This window comes from Dendrobium catenatum, unplaced genomic scaffold (genome assembly GCF_001605985.2).
Source record: "Dendrobium catenatum unplaced genomic scaffold, ASM160598v2 fragScaff_scaffold_1132, whole genome shotgun sequence".
Taxonomy (NCBI): domain Eukaryota; kingdom Viridiplantae; phylum Streptophyta; class Magnoliopsida; order Asparagales; family Orchidaceae; genus Dendrobium; species Dendrobium catenatum.
In genome coordinates, this window is record NW_021319594.1 from 968,624 (window position 1) to 988,194 (window position 19,571).

A 19,571-nucleotide genomic window follows, 5' to 3' on the forward strand; every position below is an offset into this window, starting at 1 on the left:
GATATATAATGATTATATAATTTCTTTAATTTTAACATATATTATTATAATGCCGAGTTTTATCAGGTAAATACCTTGAACTCCTGCTCGTGCATAATAAAAATATCAATTCTATTTGAAGTTCTATGCACAACAAAATTCAAATAAATCACTAATACGACAAAAATGAATTTAAAATCATTTATTTTCACCTCCATGAGCTAAATTTAAATTCTTAGATTTCATTTTGTGGCCAATTAGAACAGCATAAAAATAAAAATAAAAACTTATTTCGCTAAATTTATTAGAAAAAAAAAATCTGCTCATAAATACAGCATCAAATTGGTAATAAATCAAGCACCAATATGATATGTACACTGCTAGAGTTGATTAAATATCCAAAATACAACCTGAAATTAAAAGAAAAAACAAAGATATGTGTTGTAACTAAAATGCATTAAGATCATGCTCAGCTTGGCCTTGCCACCTGCACAAGAACAAAGGAACATTCAGCTAATAAATTATCCAAATGATCACCGGGAAAGATTAATTATTATGTGCAGACGTCAATGACTTTCGGAGACCAATCAGAATGTGCCACGTCACCCATGTGCTCGGTACTGCAGCTCGATACGACTCGGCGCTTCTGATGTGGCTCATTCAAGTTGGTCTCCGGACGACGTTCTGCGTCCGGTCTCCGGACGACGTTCTGCGTCCGGTCTCCGCACAGAATAATTTCTCCTGGTGAAGGTAATAAGAATTTGAATTCATGGCGACCTTGAAATGAGGAACCTCGCGAGCGGGCTAACACTCGAATTGTCTGCTGGTTGCACATTTGGTTTCTTTTTGCTCTCCGACGAGTCATGTGTGGCCTCGCTGTACCTCGAAAATATCCGACCGGCCAGATCTTGAAGATTTTTCATGGAAGTTTCTTTAGAACTGTATGGAAGAGAATATCTGATTAGCATTAGGCACACCAAAGTATAAATGCCATGAGGGAAGAAGTAAATGGTTGGCCTGATAAATGAATGAAGAGAGAACCTTCCCAGTCGCTGAAGTAATCTGCACATAAGAGCTTCAGAAACCCCTGGCTTCTGTAGCTCCAAGTTCATGAGTGCTTCGATTGAGCCACGAGAAATCGATCCATCAGATCTATCACCAGCAGCCTGCATGATATCAGAGAATGATGACTAGAAGAGCTTCAACTATGACTTGGGTATATGGGGGTGCTAGAGGCAAGGCTGAATTTAGGAACATTTTGACAGTAAACATTATAATAAAATCAGATTTTATCATCCTAAATTCTATTTTAGATTGTTCTATGATTGTGACAAATGCCTCTAGTTGCTAGTCAGCAAAACAAACTGCTGCGAGAAATCAATGCCTCTAGAGCTCTTCTTATGATTGTCACAAATGCGTTTGTATTCCCTCTCTATATATTTGGTTCGTTATCGTGTTTCTTTTTTTTTTATAAATATTTTGATTTTAAGTAGTCAAATAGATAGCAAATTGAAGAAATTATTACGGATGGTCACCAAACTGTCTGTTCGGAGACGAATCAGAGTACACCACATCACACGGTACACAGAGGTACACAATACCAGTACATAGTAAAATGATGATGTGGCTCGTCTTGATTCACCTCCGGACAGCGTTCGATGACCGCATGTATCCTATACACAACATAGATTTCTATGCCCAGGTCAGTCTCATTTATGAAAATAGCTCTTTTCATGGGTCATTTTAAGATTCCTTTAGTATCCTATACACAACATCAAAGTTCTCCTCTATGGGGTTATTTATAATCGAGCTAACAACATTCATAGCAAACAAATATCAGAGCTAATATGAGATAGATAAATGAGTTTCCCTATAAATCATTTGTATCGAACTTTGTCAACATGAGTTGAATCTTGTTTAATCCTTTTTTTAATGATCCCTTTGTGTTTTTGTAGGCTTGCATCCAAGCATTCCAATTTCCTTTGGTAAGTCTTGATCTAGTGATTTCCATGCCTACGAAATATTTTAATGAGCCAATATCCTTTATTTTCAAATTCTTAAGCTAAGATGCATTTTAGCTTTTTTATCTCTTCTTTGTGATCTTCTATTATGATGATACAATTAACATAAACAGTTAGCATAGAGAGTTTACCTTCAAACAATTTCTTGGTATATAAAGTGTGATCAGATTGCCCTTGAGACTAATCATATATTTTTATCACCATGGTAAATCCATTAAACCAAGCTCTTCTTGATAATTTTAAGTCATAAAAAGTTCTTGAGCCTGCAAACTTGGTTCATATTACTCTTATTCTCAAATTTATGAGTAATTCTCATATAAACTTCATCATCTAAGCCTCTATATAGAGAGGCAACTTTACATCTAATTGGTAGACTGACTGATATAAGCAAAAAACATGAGAGAAATTATTCAGATAGTGTTCATCTTAGCAAATTGAGATAAAGGTTTCTGTATAATCAATGCCATGAATTTGACTGAAGCCTTTTTTCACATCTTACTCTGTGTCAGTGTATACTTCTATTTGTTTTGCATTTAACATTAAAGAGCCAATCACACTCGACAGCTTTTGTCCCTTTTGGAAAGATTTGAGACATTCCAAGTACCATATATTCAAGGCCTGAATTTCTTCGTGAACTGCGATTCTCCATTCAATAATTTTTACAGCATTTTGAATATTGTTTAGAATTTCCAAGCTAGAAAGATATGTAATAAAAATGTAAAACTTATGAGATAATATATCATAGGAGATATTGGAACTTTTCTCGAGAGCAACAATAAGCATGCTCATCAGAATCAATATTACCTTGTCCTGCTGTATCAATGTCAGGACTAGGTTAGATATTGCTTTGTTCAGAAGAAATGCTTTGTTCTACCTTAACGGTTGATTTTTCCTGTCATTTGCAATAGACAATCCCTTTATGACTTGCTCGTTATATTTGATATTTAAAAGGCTAAGATTCAGGTAGGTTTGAAAGAGGTTTAGGTTAAGATATCAACAAGGCGAACTGATATTATCACAGAGATAGTTGATGTTCTCCCCCATTTGAGCTTTAGGGAAGAATGATTGATTTCAAGGAATATTACTTCCACAGCAATGTAATACTTTTCAATACTATGAGCATAACATTTGTATCCTTATTGGTGAGAAAATTAGCCAACAAAAATGCATTGTATGACTTTTGGGTCTAATTTATTTCTTTAATCAAGTGGAATATATATAAAGGCAGAGTAGCCAAACAAATTAATAGAAATAGTAGAGATAGCTCTATTTAGGGGATAGACATAAGTGAGAGTTCGTCAAGGAGTTTTGAATTCTGTAAGTAGCAATGGCATATGATTAATGAGATATGTAACAATGAAGATAGCCTACCCCTAATAACATTTTGACGCATTAGTTGTGATCTCGAGAAGATGTTTATTTTTTTTCTACTATATCATTTTGTTGAGTATGAATATAAGAAGTTTAATGAATAATTTCTTGTAGGAAGATATATTTTTTAAGCATTGAATGAAAATATTAATTCCCATTTTCAATCCAAAAGACTTGAATTTGGGCTAGGAATTAGGTCTTATGGAGTGAAACTTTTGAAAGAAGAGTTTGATTCCTGACTTATCCTTCATTTAAAAGATCCAAGTAGGTCTAATGCGAGCATCAACGAACGATATAAACCATCTAGCACCCAAGGTGGGCACTATATGTAACAATGGATTGTTGTAAAATGAATGTGAGGCTTTATAGGGATTACTATAGTAAATTTGATTGTTTAGGTTATTGACAAGCTAGACATTTGAATGCCTTTTGATAAAAAAAGAAGAAGCATGGAATAATATTTATAGGTATCTGAAATTTGAATGACCAAGACAAAAATGTCACAACATGAATGCGCTTTCATTGAAGGAAGATATATACTGAGCATTTTTATTTGCCTTTCAGAATTCTCTTTATAATCTGCGAGATAGAAAATATCAGTTTCCTTCGCCTTGTTGATTATCTCCCTCAAGTCTTTATTTCGAATTCAAAATGAATACAAAAAATAGGGGAAAAGGATCAAAACAGTCTCTTAACTCTTTATGAAGGACAAAAATACTCTCCAACTATATTAAATGACCATTTTGGTCCATTAAGTCCTTAAAAAGGAACCAAAGTTGGTTCATCTTAAAAGAGTTGAAGGATCAAATGGTCGTTTAATATAATTGGAGATCATTTTGATTTTTCATAAAAAATCAAGGAAAGCTTAGGAACCAATAGAACTAATTATGAACCAGAGAGCGGCACAAATCGTTCCAAGGCCAATTACTTGCAATGTTATTGATGGGGACATCAGCAGCGATTTCGACACATGTACCTCCAGGAGATGCCGGAGATCGACGACCACGGTCATGATCTGTATTTTCATCATTTTATGTAGTAATTTTTTTTTTATTTTATGTTTTTTCGTTTTTGCCCTTATGGGTATTTGGTAGCTATTGTAGCCCAAGGGGCATTTTAGTATTTTACTTTCTTTGTCATTTTGAGGCCTATTTATATGGCCATTTTCTCATGTAATAGTTAGTTTTGATAAATGAAAATTTTCTTATGATGATTCTCTTTGTGAGTTCATGAAGCCTCTAAAGATCTCTTTGTGAGTTCTTGAAGAGGAGATCGCCGGAAATCTTTTTGAGTTCTACCGGTGGAGTGGTTTTCAAGGTTTGTCGTTTGAAATTTCCTGTTTTTTTCTCTCCAATCCTTTCTTCCCCTACATAGCCGAATTTTCCCTTCTCTTCTCAATTTTCCACCACCATACAAGCTCCACCGCCGGCCTCCCTTGGCCGGCCCAGCCACCGGCGGACCTCCCAGCACCCCAGCCGCCTGCCTTCCCTCCCCACAGCTTCCACGACCACCCCACACCAGCCGCCGACCAACCAGTTTTCAAAATTTGAAATCCAAGTTCAAGCCATAATTTCTTTCCTAATCTACCTCCTTATCAATTAGGAAAGCTGCCTTTGTTTTTTTTTTTTTTTTCTTATTTCTTTTTCATTTAACCGATAAGTCCAACGTATACAAGCCATTTAGGAAACTTTCCCTGTAGAGCAAATCTGAAATCCAATTTCAGATTTGTTTCTTCCGTGAGTTATTCTCTAGAGGGCCCACTAAATTACAATTAATTGCTCTCAGCTCTCCATATGGCCGGCCACACCTCCTCTTTTCCTCTCTCCACTCCCCACTTAATCACTAATTAATTACCTCCTAAATACCTCCCCATCCCTAACGTGATTTTCAGTTTTTATTTTTTAGATTTCAAATCTGAGCTTTGAAAACAAATCTTCCCTCTCTCCTCTAAATAAAAATCTGAAAGCCGATTTCAGCTTTCTCCCACCTGTCTCCCTCCTTTTTCTTCTCAGGCAAAATCTGAAGAGCTTGCTCCCCCTCCCCTCTCAAGAGGAAATCAGAGGTACACCTTGCTGGAATCAAGGCGTGAAGGCTCCTTCCAATTTCCCTTGCTCCTAAGCCATTCCTCTCAGGTTTTGAATAGGAAACCTGAAGAAAATTTTCCAATTCTTTTGTGCATCTTCCCGCCTGACAAGGATGCATGGCGGAGCCCGAATGGAACTTTGGATTTGTGTATGACGACCAAGATCAAGTTGACATCCTCCAATCACCGTTCTTTTACGTGGGCTTCGATTTCGACGATACCATTGAAGATTACATCGACCGTATCCATTACACCTTAGTGGATGTGATCCACGAGCAAAGAACAAAGGGACGTTGGATCATCCTTGGACGACCGTCATCCTCCATCACTCCAGCCACCTATCCAAGAACGACGATCTTAGGCCCTTTCTTCCTCGGAGTGACCTCGGTTCTAATGTGGAGACTCTTCTTCCGCTAAAGCCTAGACTAGTTGAGCGTATGGGCTCCAAAGGTGAAAGTTCTCTTTATTAAATCGCGGATTCTTGTTTATCGTCGTAGTTTTACAATTGCTCTTTGCGTTTTCTTAAATTGTTTGGTTAACTGACTTCGCTCTTCTTTGCCTAAGCAAGTTAAAAACTAAGAACTCTAAGGATCAATCTATTGCTATAAGTGATAATTTTATTTTGGATTATTTTGTTAAATTTGCTCTCTTTAATTTTCTTAAAGTAACTCCACCATGATCGCATGTTTGTTTCACATCAGTTATCCACCGACAATTTTTACGAAATAGAACTTCAAATAAGAATGAAGTATTTGACATGAGGAGACATCCCCTATCATATAATCAGAGGCTCCATAATCCACAATAAAAAAAAATTATGGATTTCAGTTTTGAACATTAAAGACATTCAAAATCATACATTTTAACAATTACATTGATAAATTCTGGTGTTGAAGGCTTTGATTTGAATTGAGATAATCAAAGATTCGGAGAAAGCTATTTGGTACTAGTGTTATCATGAGATCTTGATAACAAAGGAGTGTCTTCTTACCAATGTCAGTTCATGTCTAACTATCAACATAGTTTAAACAAAAAAAAATCTTAAGAGAAGATCATGAAGACTTGGAATATTTTGAGATGGTGTGGAAAATAGAGAGGTGTGTCTTTGATATTATGTTGAAAAATATAAAAAAAGAATTCGGTATATTTTATTATTACAATGGACAGAAGAGATATAATATTCATAAGAGAATAATCATAAAAAAGGAAGATAATTAATCTAATTAATTAGAATCAACTCGGGGTTTAAAAATTTAGTTTACATAGGGAAAATAGTGGTTGGTGGGCTAAATATGGAAGGTGGAATAGTAGCAAATTGCAAAGATGACTAATCACATGGTTAGCGACATTTATCTCTAGCAAAGGAGGTGCAAGAGCTACAGATTACCATGATGGCGCTATCCGTACAGTAGCTATGGATGGTGAAAGTAGCTCAATAGAATTGAATGTTGAATTTGATATGATATTTTCAGGATTTCCATAAGTATCTTGCTATTTATTTTATTTAAACTCATGATATTCTTTAGTGAATAACAAATGGACAAATATATATATATATATATATATATATATATCTTCCGCCACCCCCCTATCTAAAACATCATCCATAGTTAGCTCCTTTTCTCCATTCAACCTTTCTCCATTCAACCAAGCATAATGGATTGCTCAACGACCAATATCATCGAATATCAAACTTAAGGACCCGTGTCATCGAATATCAAACTTGCAACGAAGATCATTCATTGAGAAATTCATATAAATTTGTAGAGAGGGCCATCACCGCGAAGCACTGAGCTTTAGCAAAGGCGAGATAATCAGTTGCAGCTTTTATCCTCTTTAAAGGGAGACCAGCTTAGTGACAGAAGCAACCATTAGACCACATGCAAGTTTGGCTATACATAGCCTATCCAAATTATAAATAAAATGGCACTGCATGCATATAGTAATTATTTCTTATGCTGAATCTTAGCAAATATTATTCTTCTGAGAAGTGCGAGGTAAATAGGCCAGCTTGAACCATACTTAAGTGAACTTGAGACATGCTGAACCACGAGGGTCCAACCGCACATGCATGCCGGCCCACCCGCACCCATGCCCACACCCCTTTGGTGAGTTTAATTCATATCCCAAGCTTGAAGAATATTATAAATTGATATGACTTAGAAATTGAATCAAATGTGATTATAGTTTGATGTTCCATTTTTTAACTAAAAATTTAAATGCCTGATGTTATCAAAGAGATTTTTAACTTTTATTCTTCCTTAATTCATATTAAAGGAAATTAGTTAAATTTTACCAACGTACTTTTATTCTAATTGCGTTGTCCAGCGCCTTGCAGATACGCCTTTTGATTCAACTTATTATAAAAGATTCAGTCATATGCTATAATCGGTTTCATTGAAGAATATATCATGCTTATTATAAGCCAATCCTTTCTATGAGAAAAAATAAATAAATAAGTAAAAAATCAAAATATAATTAAATTAATCCTATTGCTTAACATATTTTCAAAAACCTTTCAGCTCTTACCTCTTTCAATGAAGGAATAATCAGTAATGACAATGTAGGAGAAGCAGCTGCAGCAGAAGCCTGGGCACTTCCATCACCATCACTGTAGCGTGATTTTGAAGAAGGTTTTTGAACATCAGAGATCTCAGAAGAATCCCTGGATAAAAAAAATTAAGTACCAGAAAAAAAAAAAAAAAGCATTTCAATAAAAACCTGACTCAATGGTTGAAAAATAAATATGTAAAGGTAAGGGTAAAAGAAATTAAAAGGAGAGAAATAATCAAGCATGAGTGGTTATTACATACCGGGAAGATTTGGCTAGCGGCCGAGAACTACCTTTTTTTAAACCTGCTTGCAATGCAGCCTTTGCCTAAATTTGCAATAAAAAAAAATCAAGATTGTCAAAACTTGAATGAAAAGTAGTATGAGCAAAAAAAATACTATATATATATATATATAAATCCAGATGGAGGAAGAACCTCTGCAAGGTTAGCTGCACTATCTTCCGGCGGGGCAGCTGAAGTTTTCTCTTGGATTCCCAATCTAGATTTTGACCCGGGAGAGGTGTCCGTTTCATCATGTTGAGTGCGAAGAACAACTGTTCCACTGATAGAAGCCTCTTCAAACGAACCGTGTCTGCTCATAGGCTAACAAACGGGATTGATTACTTAGGGATCAGTAAATGTCTTTCCGTTATCCAATTAATATTCAAAAGTTCAAATAAAATCCCACGAGAATGAAAAAATAACTGGATACCTTGGAGCTCAAACGGTTGATCGCTGAATGTATTAAACTTGCTCTTGGAGATCGGATCACGACCGTTCCAGACCCGTCTAATGGTTGATAATCCTATAAGCATGAAACTTTGGTCAGCTTGAGGACAGATGAGAACTAACAAGATTATCAAGCAAGAAAAAATACATCTTCAGTTGAAATTTCCTGTCTTTTATCTTTCAGTTCTTCATCCTGACAGTACAAATCCTCAGAGTTTTGTTCATCAAACGCAGTTATTGATGATGGTGTCTTTTGTTTCTCTTTATCCAATGCTTTTCTTGAGAGGTGGGAAGCATATCGAACCTCAGATCTCTTCTCTCTAACTGTGGAATCCTGGAGTGGCTTTACAGCACTGCGAACAGTTCCTCTACCCTGCTGTGAATCCCAGTCAATGCTCTTTGAGACGTTCCAATGACTGCACAAAAATACAGAGTGGGTAATGAAAAACTGAATAGATTAATAATAAAACTTCCACAACATAAAATTTTCATGCCTTTGTTGTGCATTCTCATCTCTGACTGCTTTGACAGTGCCAGTTCCTGTACCCTGTAATGCATCCATGCCAGAATCCCCACCATGGATCCTTGAAACTTTTCCATGACTAAACCGCAATACATACAAATCATGAAAACCTAAATAGCGTAACACTTGGGAATTACACTGTCAAATAATAGCATACCTTGCTTGTGCTGTTTCATCTCTTGAATCTCTGACTGCCTTGACAGTTCCAGTTCCTTCATCATATTGAGGGGGTCCATTTTTCTGAGTTCCCATCTTCTCTTTCGGGAAAAACTTTGGCCGTTCTCTATCATGTTAAGAGAATTACATGAGGCACATACTTACTTTTGTACATCCATGGATTAATTGGTGATTATTGATCAAGAGGTAAGAAATTAAAAGCTTTTTTGACCTTATTCTTTCGAGAAGCTTGAGACTTTTTCTAGCAGTTCTGATAAATCGATGTTTAAGGAGTTCCTTAGCACTTGGCCTCTGTGGTGACAATGTAAGCACAATTTACACAATATGCATGCAGCAGGCTGGAAAACAGATATTCCTTAAAATACTAAATAAAGCAGCTAATGTTCATCAATAAAAAGATCTGGTAAAAGGATTCTGGAAAGATTTGTTTCATGTTAATGAAGGATTTGAGTTATGTTTGAAAAGATTTGGCAGCATAAGATTAACAAGGATATGGTGAGATCTTAGAAATGATTTGGAGAACTAATTAGGAAATATTGGATGCTAATTTAGAAATGTTTAGGACACATGGAGATGGCCTAGGAGAGGGATTGAACCTGTGTGCTGCAAGGCGAGTATAGGTTCACAATTTTGAGGCAGCAGGATCATATTGAATGCTCAAAGGTGTGAATGCAAGCGGGGGCTCACAAGTTTGACTGCTGATTTCAGTATGCTTGTTCAGCATTTGAACAAACAAATTACACTTGCGAAATGTTCCTAGAGGTATGGAGTAGCCAAAACAGCAAAGTGAACATCAGTATGTAGCTACCAAATCAAACTGAATTTCAGCAGACAAGTAGTAATTTTCTGCATGAAATAGCATAGAGAGACAGAACGTCCTGAGTTTCAATACATGAACATGTAATTTCAGTAAAACAGATCCTCATCATGCAAAGTTCAGCGAACAAACTTTGGAGTGATGTTTCAATTCTTTAATCAATATGAAATAGAAGGATCATTTATCTCTGATACTACCTGATATAAACTAGGATGCGAGAAAGAGGGAAAAACCAACATCCACCGAGAAGAAAGAAAAAAAAGAGTGAGAGAGGCACAGGTAGATAGAAGTCAAAATTTACTTGCAATTGTAGTAATTACAATTACTTACAAGTTTCCCCTATTTATAAAATGAATTTAACATGTGATAAAATCATAAAAAGGAGATTTACATCATGAAAGTAATAAAGCAACACTTGAATACATCTTGTCAACTGAATAATCACAACAAAGCAGGTATTGACATGTCATAAAATGGCAAATTCAAAATAGGAAGGTGATTCACATACCGTAAGATTGGGTCGTGCATCTGTAGGTTATATGGCATTTATGGATGTTGCATAGATAAGTTTCGTTTTCTTAATTTGAGTGCTATCTGAATCTTTATTCTATACTAATCTAATCGAAAATACTACAATTAACATATTTTAGCATGAATTCAAGTTCTGACTAGGAAATACTTCAAAACGCCTTTCATGTTTGTGTCGACCATGTGCAAAATAAGAGCATGCCTCACCCTAGCACGTGTCCAATACTCTTAAAATTGTGTCAGAGATAATTCTTATCAAACACAGGTAAACATTCATGTGCAAAAGACGTAAGGAACACATTTTAAGCAATTCTTCATTAATGCCTAAAATTTCAAAAAAAAAAAAATACAAGTTTTTCTAAGATTATAACCATTTTTCACACATCCCCAAAATCATCAAAACCATTTTATAAAATTCTACATTTCATTTCGATCACATATGTATATATATATATATATATATATATGCAAATAAGTACATTAGTAATTACTAATTCATTTCTTACTAAAATAATTCCCTAAGATTTTTATTTTAATGGTAATGTAGCAGTAACCAAAGTCATAAAAATCGAACCTAACGTCAAACCAAAAAAATAAGTGGTTCAAGGTTCAATGATTGAACAGAATTTGAACCGGATGACCTTAGTATTATTTAAATAAAAAATAAAATAGATAAATAATTAAATATAATTAACCAACAAAATAAATATTATTCTCATTATTAAAAGAATAATTAAAAAATATGTTTAAAAATATATAATGTATGTGTTTTGAAATAGAAATTTTCAACTAAGTTATTTAATCCTACATCAAGTCGGAACTTGGTTTCCAATGCATCCACTTTCTTGGCCGCCATCAATACCTGATTTTTTGTAGCTCAAAAAATATGGATCTTGATCCAAAAAACAACCAACATCCCCTCTTATGGCAAAAAGCAGCCGCTGGTTTTCACAAAAATAGCCCAAAAACAGTCCCAAAATCTGTTCTGATACCAATTTGATAGGAAACACTTTAAGATCTCAAGTAAAACTTATAAATCTTGGCAAAAACAACGAGAAATATCCACCAAACTCTGAGGGAAAACCAAAAAATAGTAGTTTTATTTAAATAATCAAATATAACGGAAGGAAAAAACTAAGATACAGTCGATCCACAATTCGAGAGGAGGATCTATCTCTCCCAATCCCTAGACACTGCTAGAGCCCATGACGCCAAACTCCAAGAGCACCAAAACAACCACAATAATTTCGTAACCCTAACCCTAATATTTTCTTCCTACTTAAAGCATACAATTAAACCACCTAAGCCAAATTCCTCCCTAGCCCTAGCCTACCCCTCCTTCCTAAATGAATTCCTTAGTGGGACCCACCCATGCTTTGGGCGGCAATTCCAAGAGGGCGGACCGCTTGGTCCACCTCTTGTATACTTGGGCCAGCCCCTTGCCAAGGGCCGGTTGGACCGGTCTAGCATGTACCGGTCTAACATGAGCCTTCTCTATCAAGCCTACTATAGTGCTGCTCCATTTCTTCACGCTATCAATACTCTATCTCTCCAGTACATCTTTAGAGACCATTTAAAACTCTTTCCATCTCTCCTTTTCTGCTACCTAACCTCAAATCTATGGTTCTTTCTTTACTTTTTTTCCTTCTATTTTCAAAACAAAGATAACTTCATTTCTAGCATGTGCCAAATATATATATTCCATGTTTCTCACGAACATAATTTTGATGTTGTTTTTCAGAAGCACCTTTAATATTGATACACTATAAGAGAAAATATTGTCCCAATAGTGTGTTTCGTCCTATTTTTTACAGTTATGTTGAATCTGTCTTTTTATCATATCAATAACCGTGTTTCATATATTTCTGCTGTAAGACCTGATTTATTAGGCTCTAAAGCATCATTTTAGCAAAATTCATGGCCGAATGGCCCAAAACACCTTGTAAAGCAGTTTCCAAGTGGCGTACATGACAGCATATAACCACAAGGATTTTAATAATATACCGGATAAAATGGGATTATTGACATTTAGAAGTACCTCACTAGGAGTTTTCTTCAAACATAATGAGACAAATTCTTTTAATGGTCGAGAGAAATGCTCGTCCAACTGCATCAAAGAAAAATTTACAATCATCCTACTCAGTAGCGAAGAGAATTTAATTACTTGCAGAAATCAAGATGGCGGTCAAACCTGAGGAGGATTTTCCCGTGGTATCATAAATAGAACCCTCATTGGATGCATATCTGCTAAAGGCGGTTCTCCTTTAGCAATTTCTATAGCAGTTATACCTAAGGACCAGATATCTGCCTGCCGCATGAAAATATATCAGAAATATTCCATTTTTTAATTAGGTTCTTTAAACAAATTGCACGCACCTTTTCATTATATCCTTCTAAGTTCTGAATAACTTCAGGAGCCATCCAAAAAGGGGTTCCAACAAAAGTCTAAAAAAGGCTCAACTTGTAAGCAAACATTGATACTTATCAAGTTTACTATGCATGAAATGGATAAACACTACAAACACTACAAATACAATGAAAGCATAATAACAGTGAGAATATTATTTTAAGAAATTGACATGGAGATTCAACAGAAGTAGAGATAGTTTGATAAAGGTGAAATAGAAATCAAAGGAAGAAAGTAAAAAGTATTTTAATATTAAGCAGATATACTACTGCAAGCAGATGGAAACAGTTTATATCCAGTTAAAAGTAGTTGCTAGCAGAGACTCTGATCTTTTGAAGGCATGCATTCAGAGAACATAACTGGAGTAGTGGACTATGAATTCTGTATGCTTATATGTTACAGGTTAGTATATTTATTTGATATGAATCATTATCCTCGCAGATTATTAACTATGATGTTAGAAACAAAGCTATGATGGAAAAAGTAAACAAATACAGGAAAGATAACCAAAATTCAATGGTTTGTAAAAATGCGAAAGAAAAACTGTTCAAATAATCACTTGACATTTATGTGCTCAAGGCAAACAAATATTTCTTCAAAAAAAAAAAGGAAAACAAATATAAAACCAAGATGGTTTTAATGAAAACAAGACATCTAAAATGTCTAATAAAATTAAGTATGCCAAGTATGGTGTTTCACAGACCAAAGTGCAGGCTGCTTTTGCCAACACTTAAGAAAATGACAAGATTTCAATAAAAATGATTGAGATGGCAAATAAATCTGTTAAATAAAGTAGGAGGAAAAGCCAAATTTAGGCAAATCATAGGAAGAAAGATGGAAAAACATCTTTCTAGGAAGTCATTAAAGTAGAATATATTTTATATCAAGTATAGATCTCAGAAGGAATTAATGCTCAAAGATGGATTCATAAAGCTGATACAAATTAAAGAGCAAAGGGATGATTGCTCAATCTTAAAGGTATTTAGTATACAAGCAAACGGAATAACCACAAGGCAATAGGAAGAATATTTTGCTATAAATATGATAATGGACATACTTCATACCTTCTCAAGGATAACCAGAGCTAATAAACTACCATCAGGCTGACTTACCATACCTCCAAGCAGTATTCATTAAGTTTTCCCTTAAAAGACGCCCAACAATAGGAAAATAAAAATGATTTAAGCAAGACAAAATATACTGAAGATCCAACACAAAAAAGAAGTGGAACCTGAAATTTCTCTCCACTTCTTGAACAAGAGAAAAAGTAATCTTGACACAGCCATCCTTCAATCAAGATAATACCTCAAACAGTACAAAATTTAATCCATAATGCAATGCAGATTGGTCTCCAAATATGAAATGATATGCAATCTACTGAATTTTGTTGTCCGCATACATGCATATTAGACTTTCTGGAGAAATCCAGCCAACATTTCACTAAATAGCAGAAAAAGTTCTTGAAGATAAGTTCAAATAAAAAAATGTCATCATAAAGTTTACTTCTTTGTCCCATCATACCATTCACGTAATTTACATGATGGTAAAGTTTAGAAGTCAATTATCTTCATCTCAAGTTCACATTTTTATCAATTAAACATGATTTAAAAAATCTTTCCAAACAATTAAACATGATTTAGGAAACATTCCTAAACAATTAAATATAATTTAATAAACCTTCAAAAATAATCAAACATGTTTTAAGAAATATCCCTAAATAATATTCTCTCTTATTTAAATTCAAATTGGAAATATTTCCCTAAATAATTCCCTCCTTATTCCTCCTAACATAATAAATCACAATTTTGTTGGGTCCCATAAGAGGGACCTAATTTTCCCTATTTTCTGCCCCAGGTTCTACTCAGCCAGATGGATGGTTCGGTCCATGCTGGATCGTATGGCTGGGCTAGCCATCCCCTCTAATCGTATCACATCACTTATTGATAAGAAATTGTAAAAAATGATTTAGTGCATGTAAAACAAAATTTAGCCCAAATTAATTCCAATGGTTCATGTCTCAACAATAAGGGATAGAGATCCATCAAATTTTTTGACTCTCATATTTCCATGTTATGGAGTATAAAATAAAAGTAAGCAAAACCATCAAGTGATTCAAAAGCTCCTCAGTCGATAATCCAAGATTTCTTAAATCCCTAAGTACAAGTAAGAACTTGAGAAAAGTTATTTTTTTTGGGCAAAAACATAAGAGGCAGAAGCTATGTTAGGAGCCATTAATTTGTATAAAAGATCTAATTACTCTTTATTCAATGAAATGTGCTAAAATTGCGAATGATATTCGTCTTTAACATCTAGCTTGTCATGTAGTTTTTAATCATTTTCTCCTTTCTGATTGGTCTTTTTACAGACATCGTGCCAAAGATTATCTCTTTCTCCATGCCTTAATCATATCTTAGGTTTTCTCCAAAATTTTGAAGGCAAGAACAGGCCCTTTAGTTTAAAAATAGTTCTTAGTGCATAGAAGCATTATCATTCTTCGGCTTTCTTCTCTTTGATCATCATTGAATACTTCAACTTTGGATAATGGATGAATCCCCAAGATTTTTTCCACAAGTTTCAACTAGATATTTGTTGAGGCCTGCAAGTGAATCATAAGTTCTTATTTTCTCCACGAATTTGATGTATTTATCCACGCACTCCTTGGGCCAATCATTTGGCTTAAATAGGTCTAGTTCTTACCAAATCTGTGTGAGTGCAATGAAGAATTCGGCAACGCTTATGCTTCCTTGCTTGAGATCATGAGCATGATCTCACAATCCACATAATTGAAAGGAATTTTCAAGATCTAAATGCGTCATGTTGATTTTCTCACAATTTACTTGTGCAGTGGTGTGGATCAACTACAGGAATCTGTGTTTTTTCATAAAATAGATAAGCCAAGACATTACCAAGGCAGTATTAGCTTCCCTAGTTGGAAAAGAAGGATTACCCTCTTTAGGTTGAAGCATGGCAACATGTAGGTACCTAACAATTCAACTTTATTGAATCACCATTTGAACCGATCAAGATCATTAGAGGAAGTTCTACCCATTAGATTTATAAGAAGTGGTTGGAAGTGGCAAGTGCACCATTAAGACACTCGAATTGATGGTGTGGCTTGTTAAGGGCAAAGAAAAAACCATCTTCTGTCCATCTTTGATTGACCCTATTAGGGACCTCACTTAGGCTTCAATCATTTATTCGATAGAAATCTACTCTGATAAGACTGATATGATATCATGTCAGAAAAAAGGTAGAAGAGAAAAGAGAAAAAGAACATGCTATACTTCATTGTATCAACTGGCCAAAACTTAGAACTATAAATAGCGTATAAAAGCGGAAAACAGTTAAGAAATTAGAAGGTTTCAATTTTAGAAGGTTTCAATTTTAAAAACTACTAAAAACAATTAATAGAGTCCTTGTTTATTAGACAACAATCAACCCCCACGCCAATAGTCTTCCATGCAGGTCCAAATAGCAAGCTCTCAAGCGGAATTTGCTGTGAGAATTGCCATCCAAGAAGGCTCCAATAGCTGCACATGATTACATCATCACACCAATAGGAATTCCATGTAGGGTCCAAAAACAACTATCACTTGGTGCCATTTACATGCTAGATTTATATCTAGAGAAAACTCCATAGTACAATAGAAAATAATAGCACTTATTCTTTCCCTTTCGCATGGGGTCAATAGCCGGCATTTTAATGGAAATTTTATTAAAAATCAAATATAATTTCAGAATGTTTTACTCTAATATGAAAAATTGATAAAGAGGAAAGGACATTACTCTACATGCACAACTTGGAGCAATCCACATAAACAACTTAGATCTCAAGAACACATAAACAACTTAGATCTCAAGAACACATAATTTAACGTAATAATTTGAATTATTCAATCATCAATCAATAATAATTAAAGGTCATAACATCCAACATTTTCATACAAACAATACTGAAAAAGATGAGATGGAGGTGCTACTGAAATGATCAGGCAAGTCTGTGATCTAGATAATTATTGTAATCATATCATTGATGAGGATAACTACTTAAGTGTTGTTTAGAGAAACCATTATTCCCATAATAAGCCATGGAAGAGATTTGTTACCCAAGTTTAATAAATTAATGATAATATAATTTCATTGGAGGCTCGATGCAACAAGCATGCGATCGCAAGAGCGTAACTATTAAAGCGAACTTGGTGAGAAGATACAAGCTTGGGATGTGAAAGAAAGATTGAGGACAAGGGGTATAGTGGGATGCAGGATGAGTGAAGCTAACGGTAGTTCAGTAGAAAATAAATCAAAAGACAATTTCAGGATATGTGCTCTGATATCAAAAAAAGAAGAAGAGGTGGAAAGAAATAACTCAGTGTAAATAACTTGGAGCATTTGCATATACAACTTGAGAGCATTCAATTGGATAACAATAATGTGCATTCATTCATCCATCAATCAATAATAACTGTAAGTCATGGTTCTTTATTTAATGAAATAGGTTATAAGGATAAAGCTAACAATTTAAAAACAAATGTAATCCCATCCATTCCTAACATGCACTCAAATTTAAACATAAAATTAGAAATAAAAAGATTATTGAAAATAATACAATAAATAAAAAGAAAAAATAATAGAAAATTTAGCCATAATTTCCTAGCTAGACAAAAGGCCATTGGAAATCAAAAGTTTCCTAAGACAATGCTAGTTAACAATAATAGAAAAAAAAAATCATGCAAAATTACACTGGATTAGCATGCAACATTCAATTTAGATTACTCTTTAAAGTCGCTTTAAAAACTATAGTCCCTTAAGCTTTATTGTTCATTTTTCATCAACCTTATTTAATCCTGACCATCTATTTCTTTGCATAACCCTTCCCATCTTAATATGACCTCACACTCATCTTTAATAATCTCTCTCAACCACTACGACCTTCATTTGTCGCTTATGTTCATTGTGACGAAGATGGGTTCTTTTCAGTCAACTCCATCTTTGCCCTGGGCTATTTTGACTTTGTTGAATTCTTCAGTTACTTCACCTTCTCCTTCGTTCTCTTCATCTTCATTTGCCTTCTTACCTCAGTAATGCCACCTTTCTATGCCTTTTGGTTAACCTTCATCTTGTTGTACGCCTTCTAGATGGCCTTTTGTACAACCTTGTTCGGGCAAAGTGTTCTCAAGATTTTTTCCATGCAAGTGAGACATCATTTTATAGAGAGAACTTAGAAGGCAAGAAATGAAGAAACACCTCTACCAATCTCCCTCTCATCACTTCTTCAATCTAAGAGAGCAATGGAGATCAAGCCAATTTCTTGAGTGGTGAATTTGGATCATTTGGGCAGTGGCACCAACGAAAGTCGTCCATTCTTTTGTGCCATTTCACCCACCAATATGAAAAAGGAAGACCACCAACACATTCTCACTATTCATAACAAATTTTTCTCCATCAAGTCTTTGAGAGTCATCGCATTATTTACACTACTGGTGCATAAAAAAAAAAAAAATTTAACTGCATTGAAATGTTATTCTTTGCGCCAATATCATAAATTGAATGTCAAAAGGATGCTCGAATCAAAGCCGTGATGAAAAGCTATAATGTTAAACACAAACAAATCAAAAGGACTGTCGATGCAAATGATGTCAACGCCATAGTTTGCATTGCCACTGTTGTGGTTTCCTTGATTATTTGATACTTTGGTTGGGGTTGATTCGGCCTGCTTATTCTAACTGCACATAAAACATGCAAACAAATCTTCCTAGTGCTGGATAAGGATTGTCATAATGCATTTAATTTCTCTTTGAAGTGAGGGTATCTTTTTGTCTGTCATTTTTCTTGAGATAAAAAAAGAGATGAAATAACAAGAAACATAAGTGTGGCTAAGAAAAGCGCATGCAATCCACAACATAGAGAGTCGAGTTTTTCTAGCTATTCATAGAGTATGTTTGGAATACATATACATATCACATCAAAAGTCCAGTCAAAGGTCACACAAATGCACTAGCTTGCATAAATATTGTAGCGAAGAAAGCTACACTAACCTTTAAAGCTAAAGCCTGAACAAATAGATTATAAATTATAGCACAACTCAGAAATTATTTACAGTTATAGGGTTGTTTTTGTTGAATAGTTTTAAAATGCATGCATCCATTTTCAAAATGCAAAGTAATTGGACATACATCTTAGGTAAAACTTTTTGTTGCTCTCTCAAGTAGGTCACCAATGATGGTGGGGTGCCTAAAGAGGGTCGCTGGTGACAGGAGAGCTTAAGGGAAGATATCACCAAGAAGAGATGAGACTAAGTGCGACGGAGGCAGAAGCGGGATTTGGATGAGTGTGATGAGTCTAAGTTCAATAGCTAGATATGTGATGGGGTAGGGTATGATAGGG

The 19,571-nt window shown here is 34.8% G+C and overlaps 1 protein-coding gene across 1 annotated transcript in view; it reads right to left on the reverse strand.

Moving 5' to 3' along the window:
- Positions 1 to 253: 253 nt before the first annotated feature.
- Positions 254 to 19,571, reverse strand: part of LOC110111015 (serine/threonine-protein kinase 4) — a 29,180-nt gene continuing 9,862 nt past the window's right edge. The window contains exons 8-21 of the mRNA XM_020842699.2: positions 13,157 to 13,225; positions 12,972 to 13,088; positions 12,819 to 12,887; positions 9,647 to 9,726; positions 9,416 to 9,541; positions 9,230 to 9,337; positions 8,884 to 9,151; positions 8,719 to 8,811; positions 8,442 to 8,609; positions 8,268 to 8,332; positions 7,984 to 8,119; positions 1,021 to 1,145; positions 757 to 918; positions 254 to 466 (exon numbers count right to left, since the gene is read on the reverse strand). Coding sequence (XP_020698358.1) covers positions 427 to 466; positions 757 to 918; positions 1,021 to 1,145; positions 7,984 to 8,119; positions 8,268 to 8,332; positions 8,442 to 8,609; positions 8,719 to 8,811; positions 8,884 to 9,151; positions 9,230 to 9,337; positions 9,416 to 9,541; positions 9,647 to 9,726; positions 12,819 to 12,887; positions 12,972 to 13,088; positions 13,157 to 13,225 — 1,626 coding nt within the window. The 3' untranslated portion in view covers positions 254 to 426. The remainder of the gene's footprint in view (positions 467 to 756; positions 919 to 1,020; positions 1,146 to 7,983; positions 8,120 to 8,267; positions 8,333 to 8,441; positions 8,610 to 8,718; positions 8,812 to 8,883; positions 9,152 to 9,229; positions 9,338 to 9,415; positions 9,542 to 9,646; positions 9,727 to 12,818; positions 12,888 to 12,971; positions 13,089 to 13,156; positions 13,226 to 19,571) is intronic.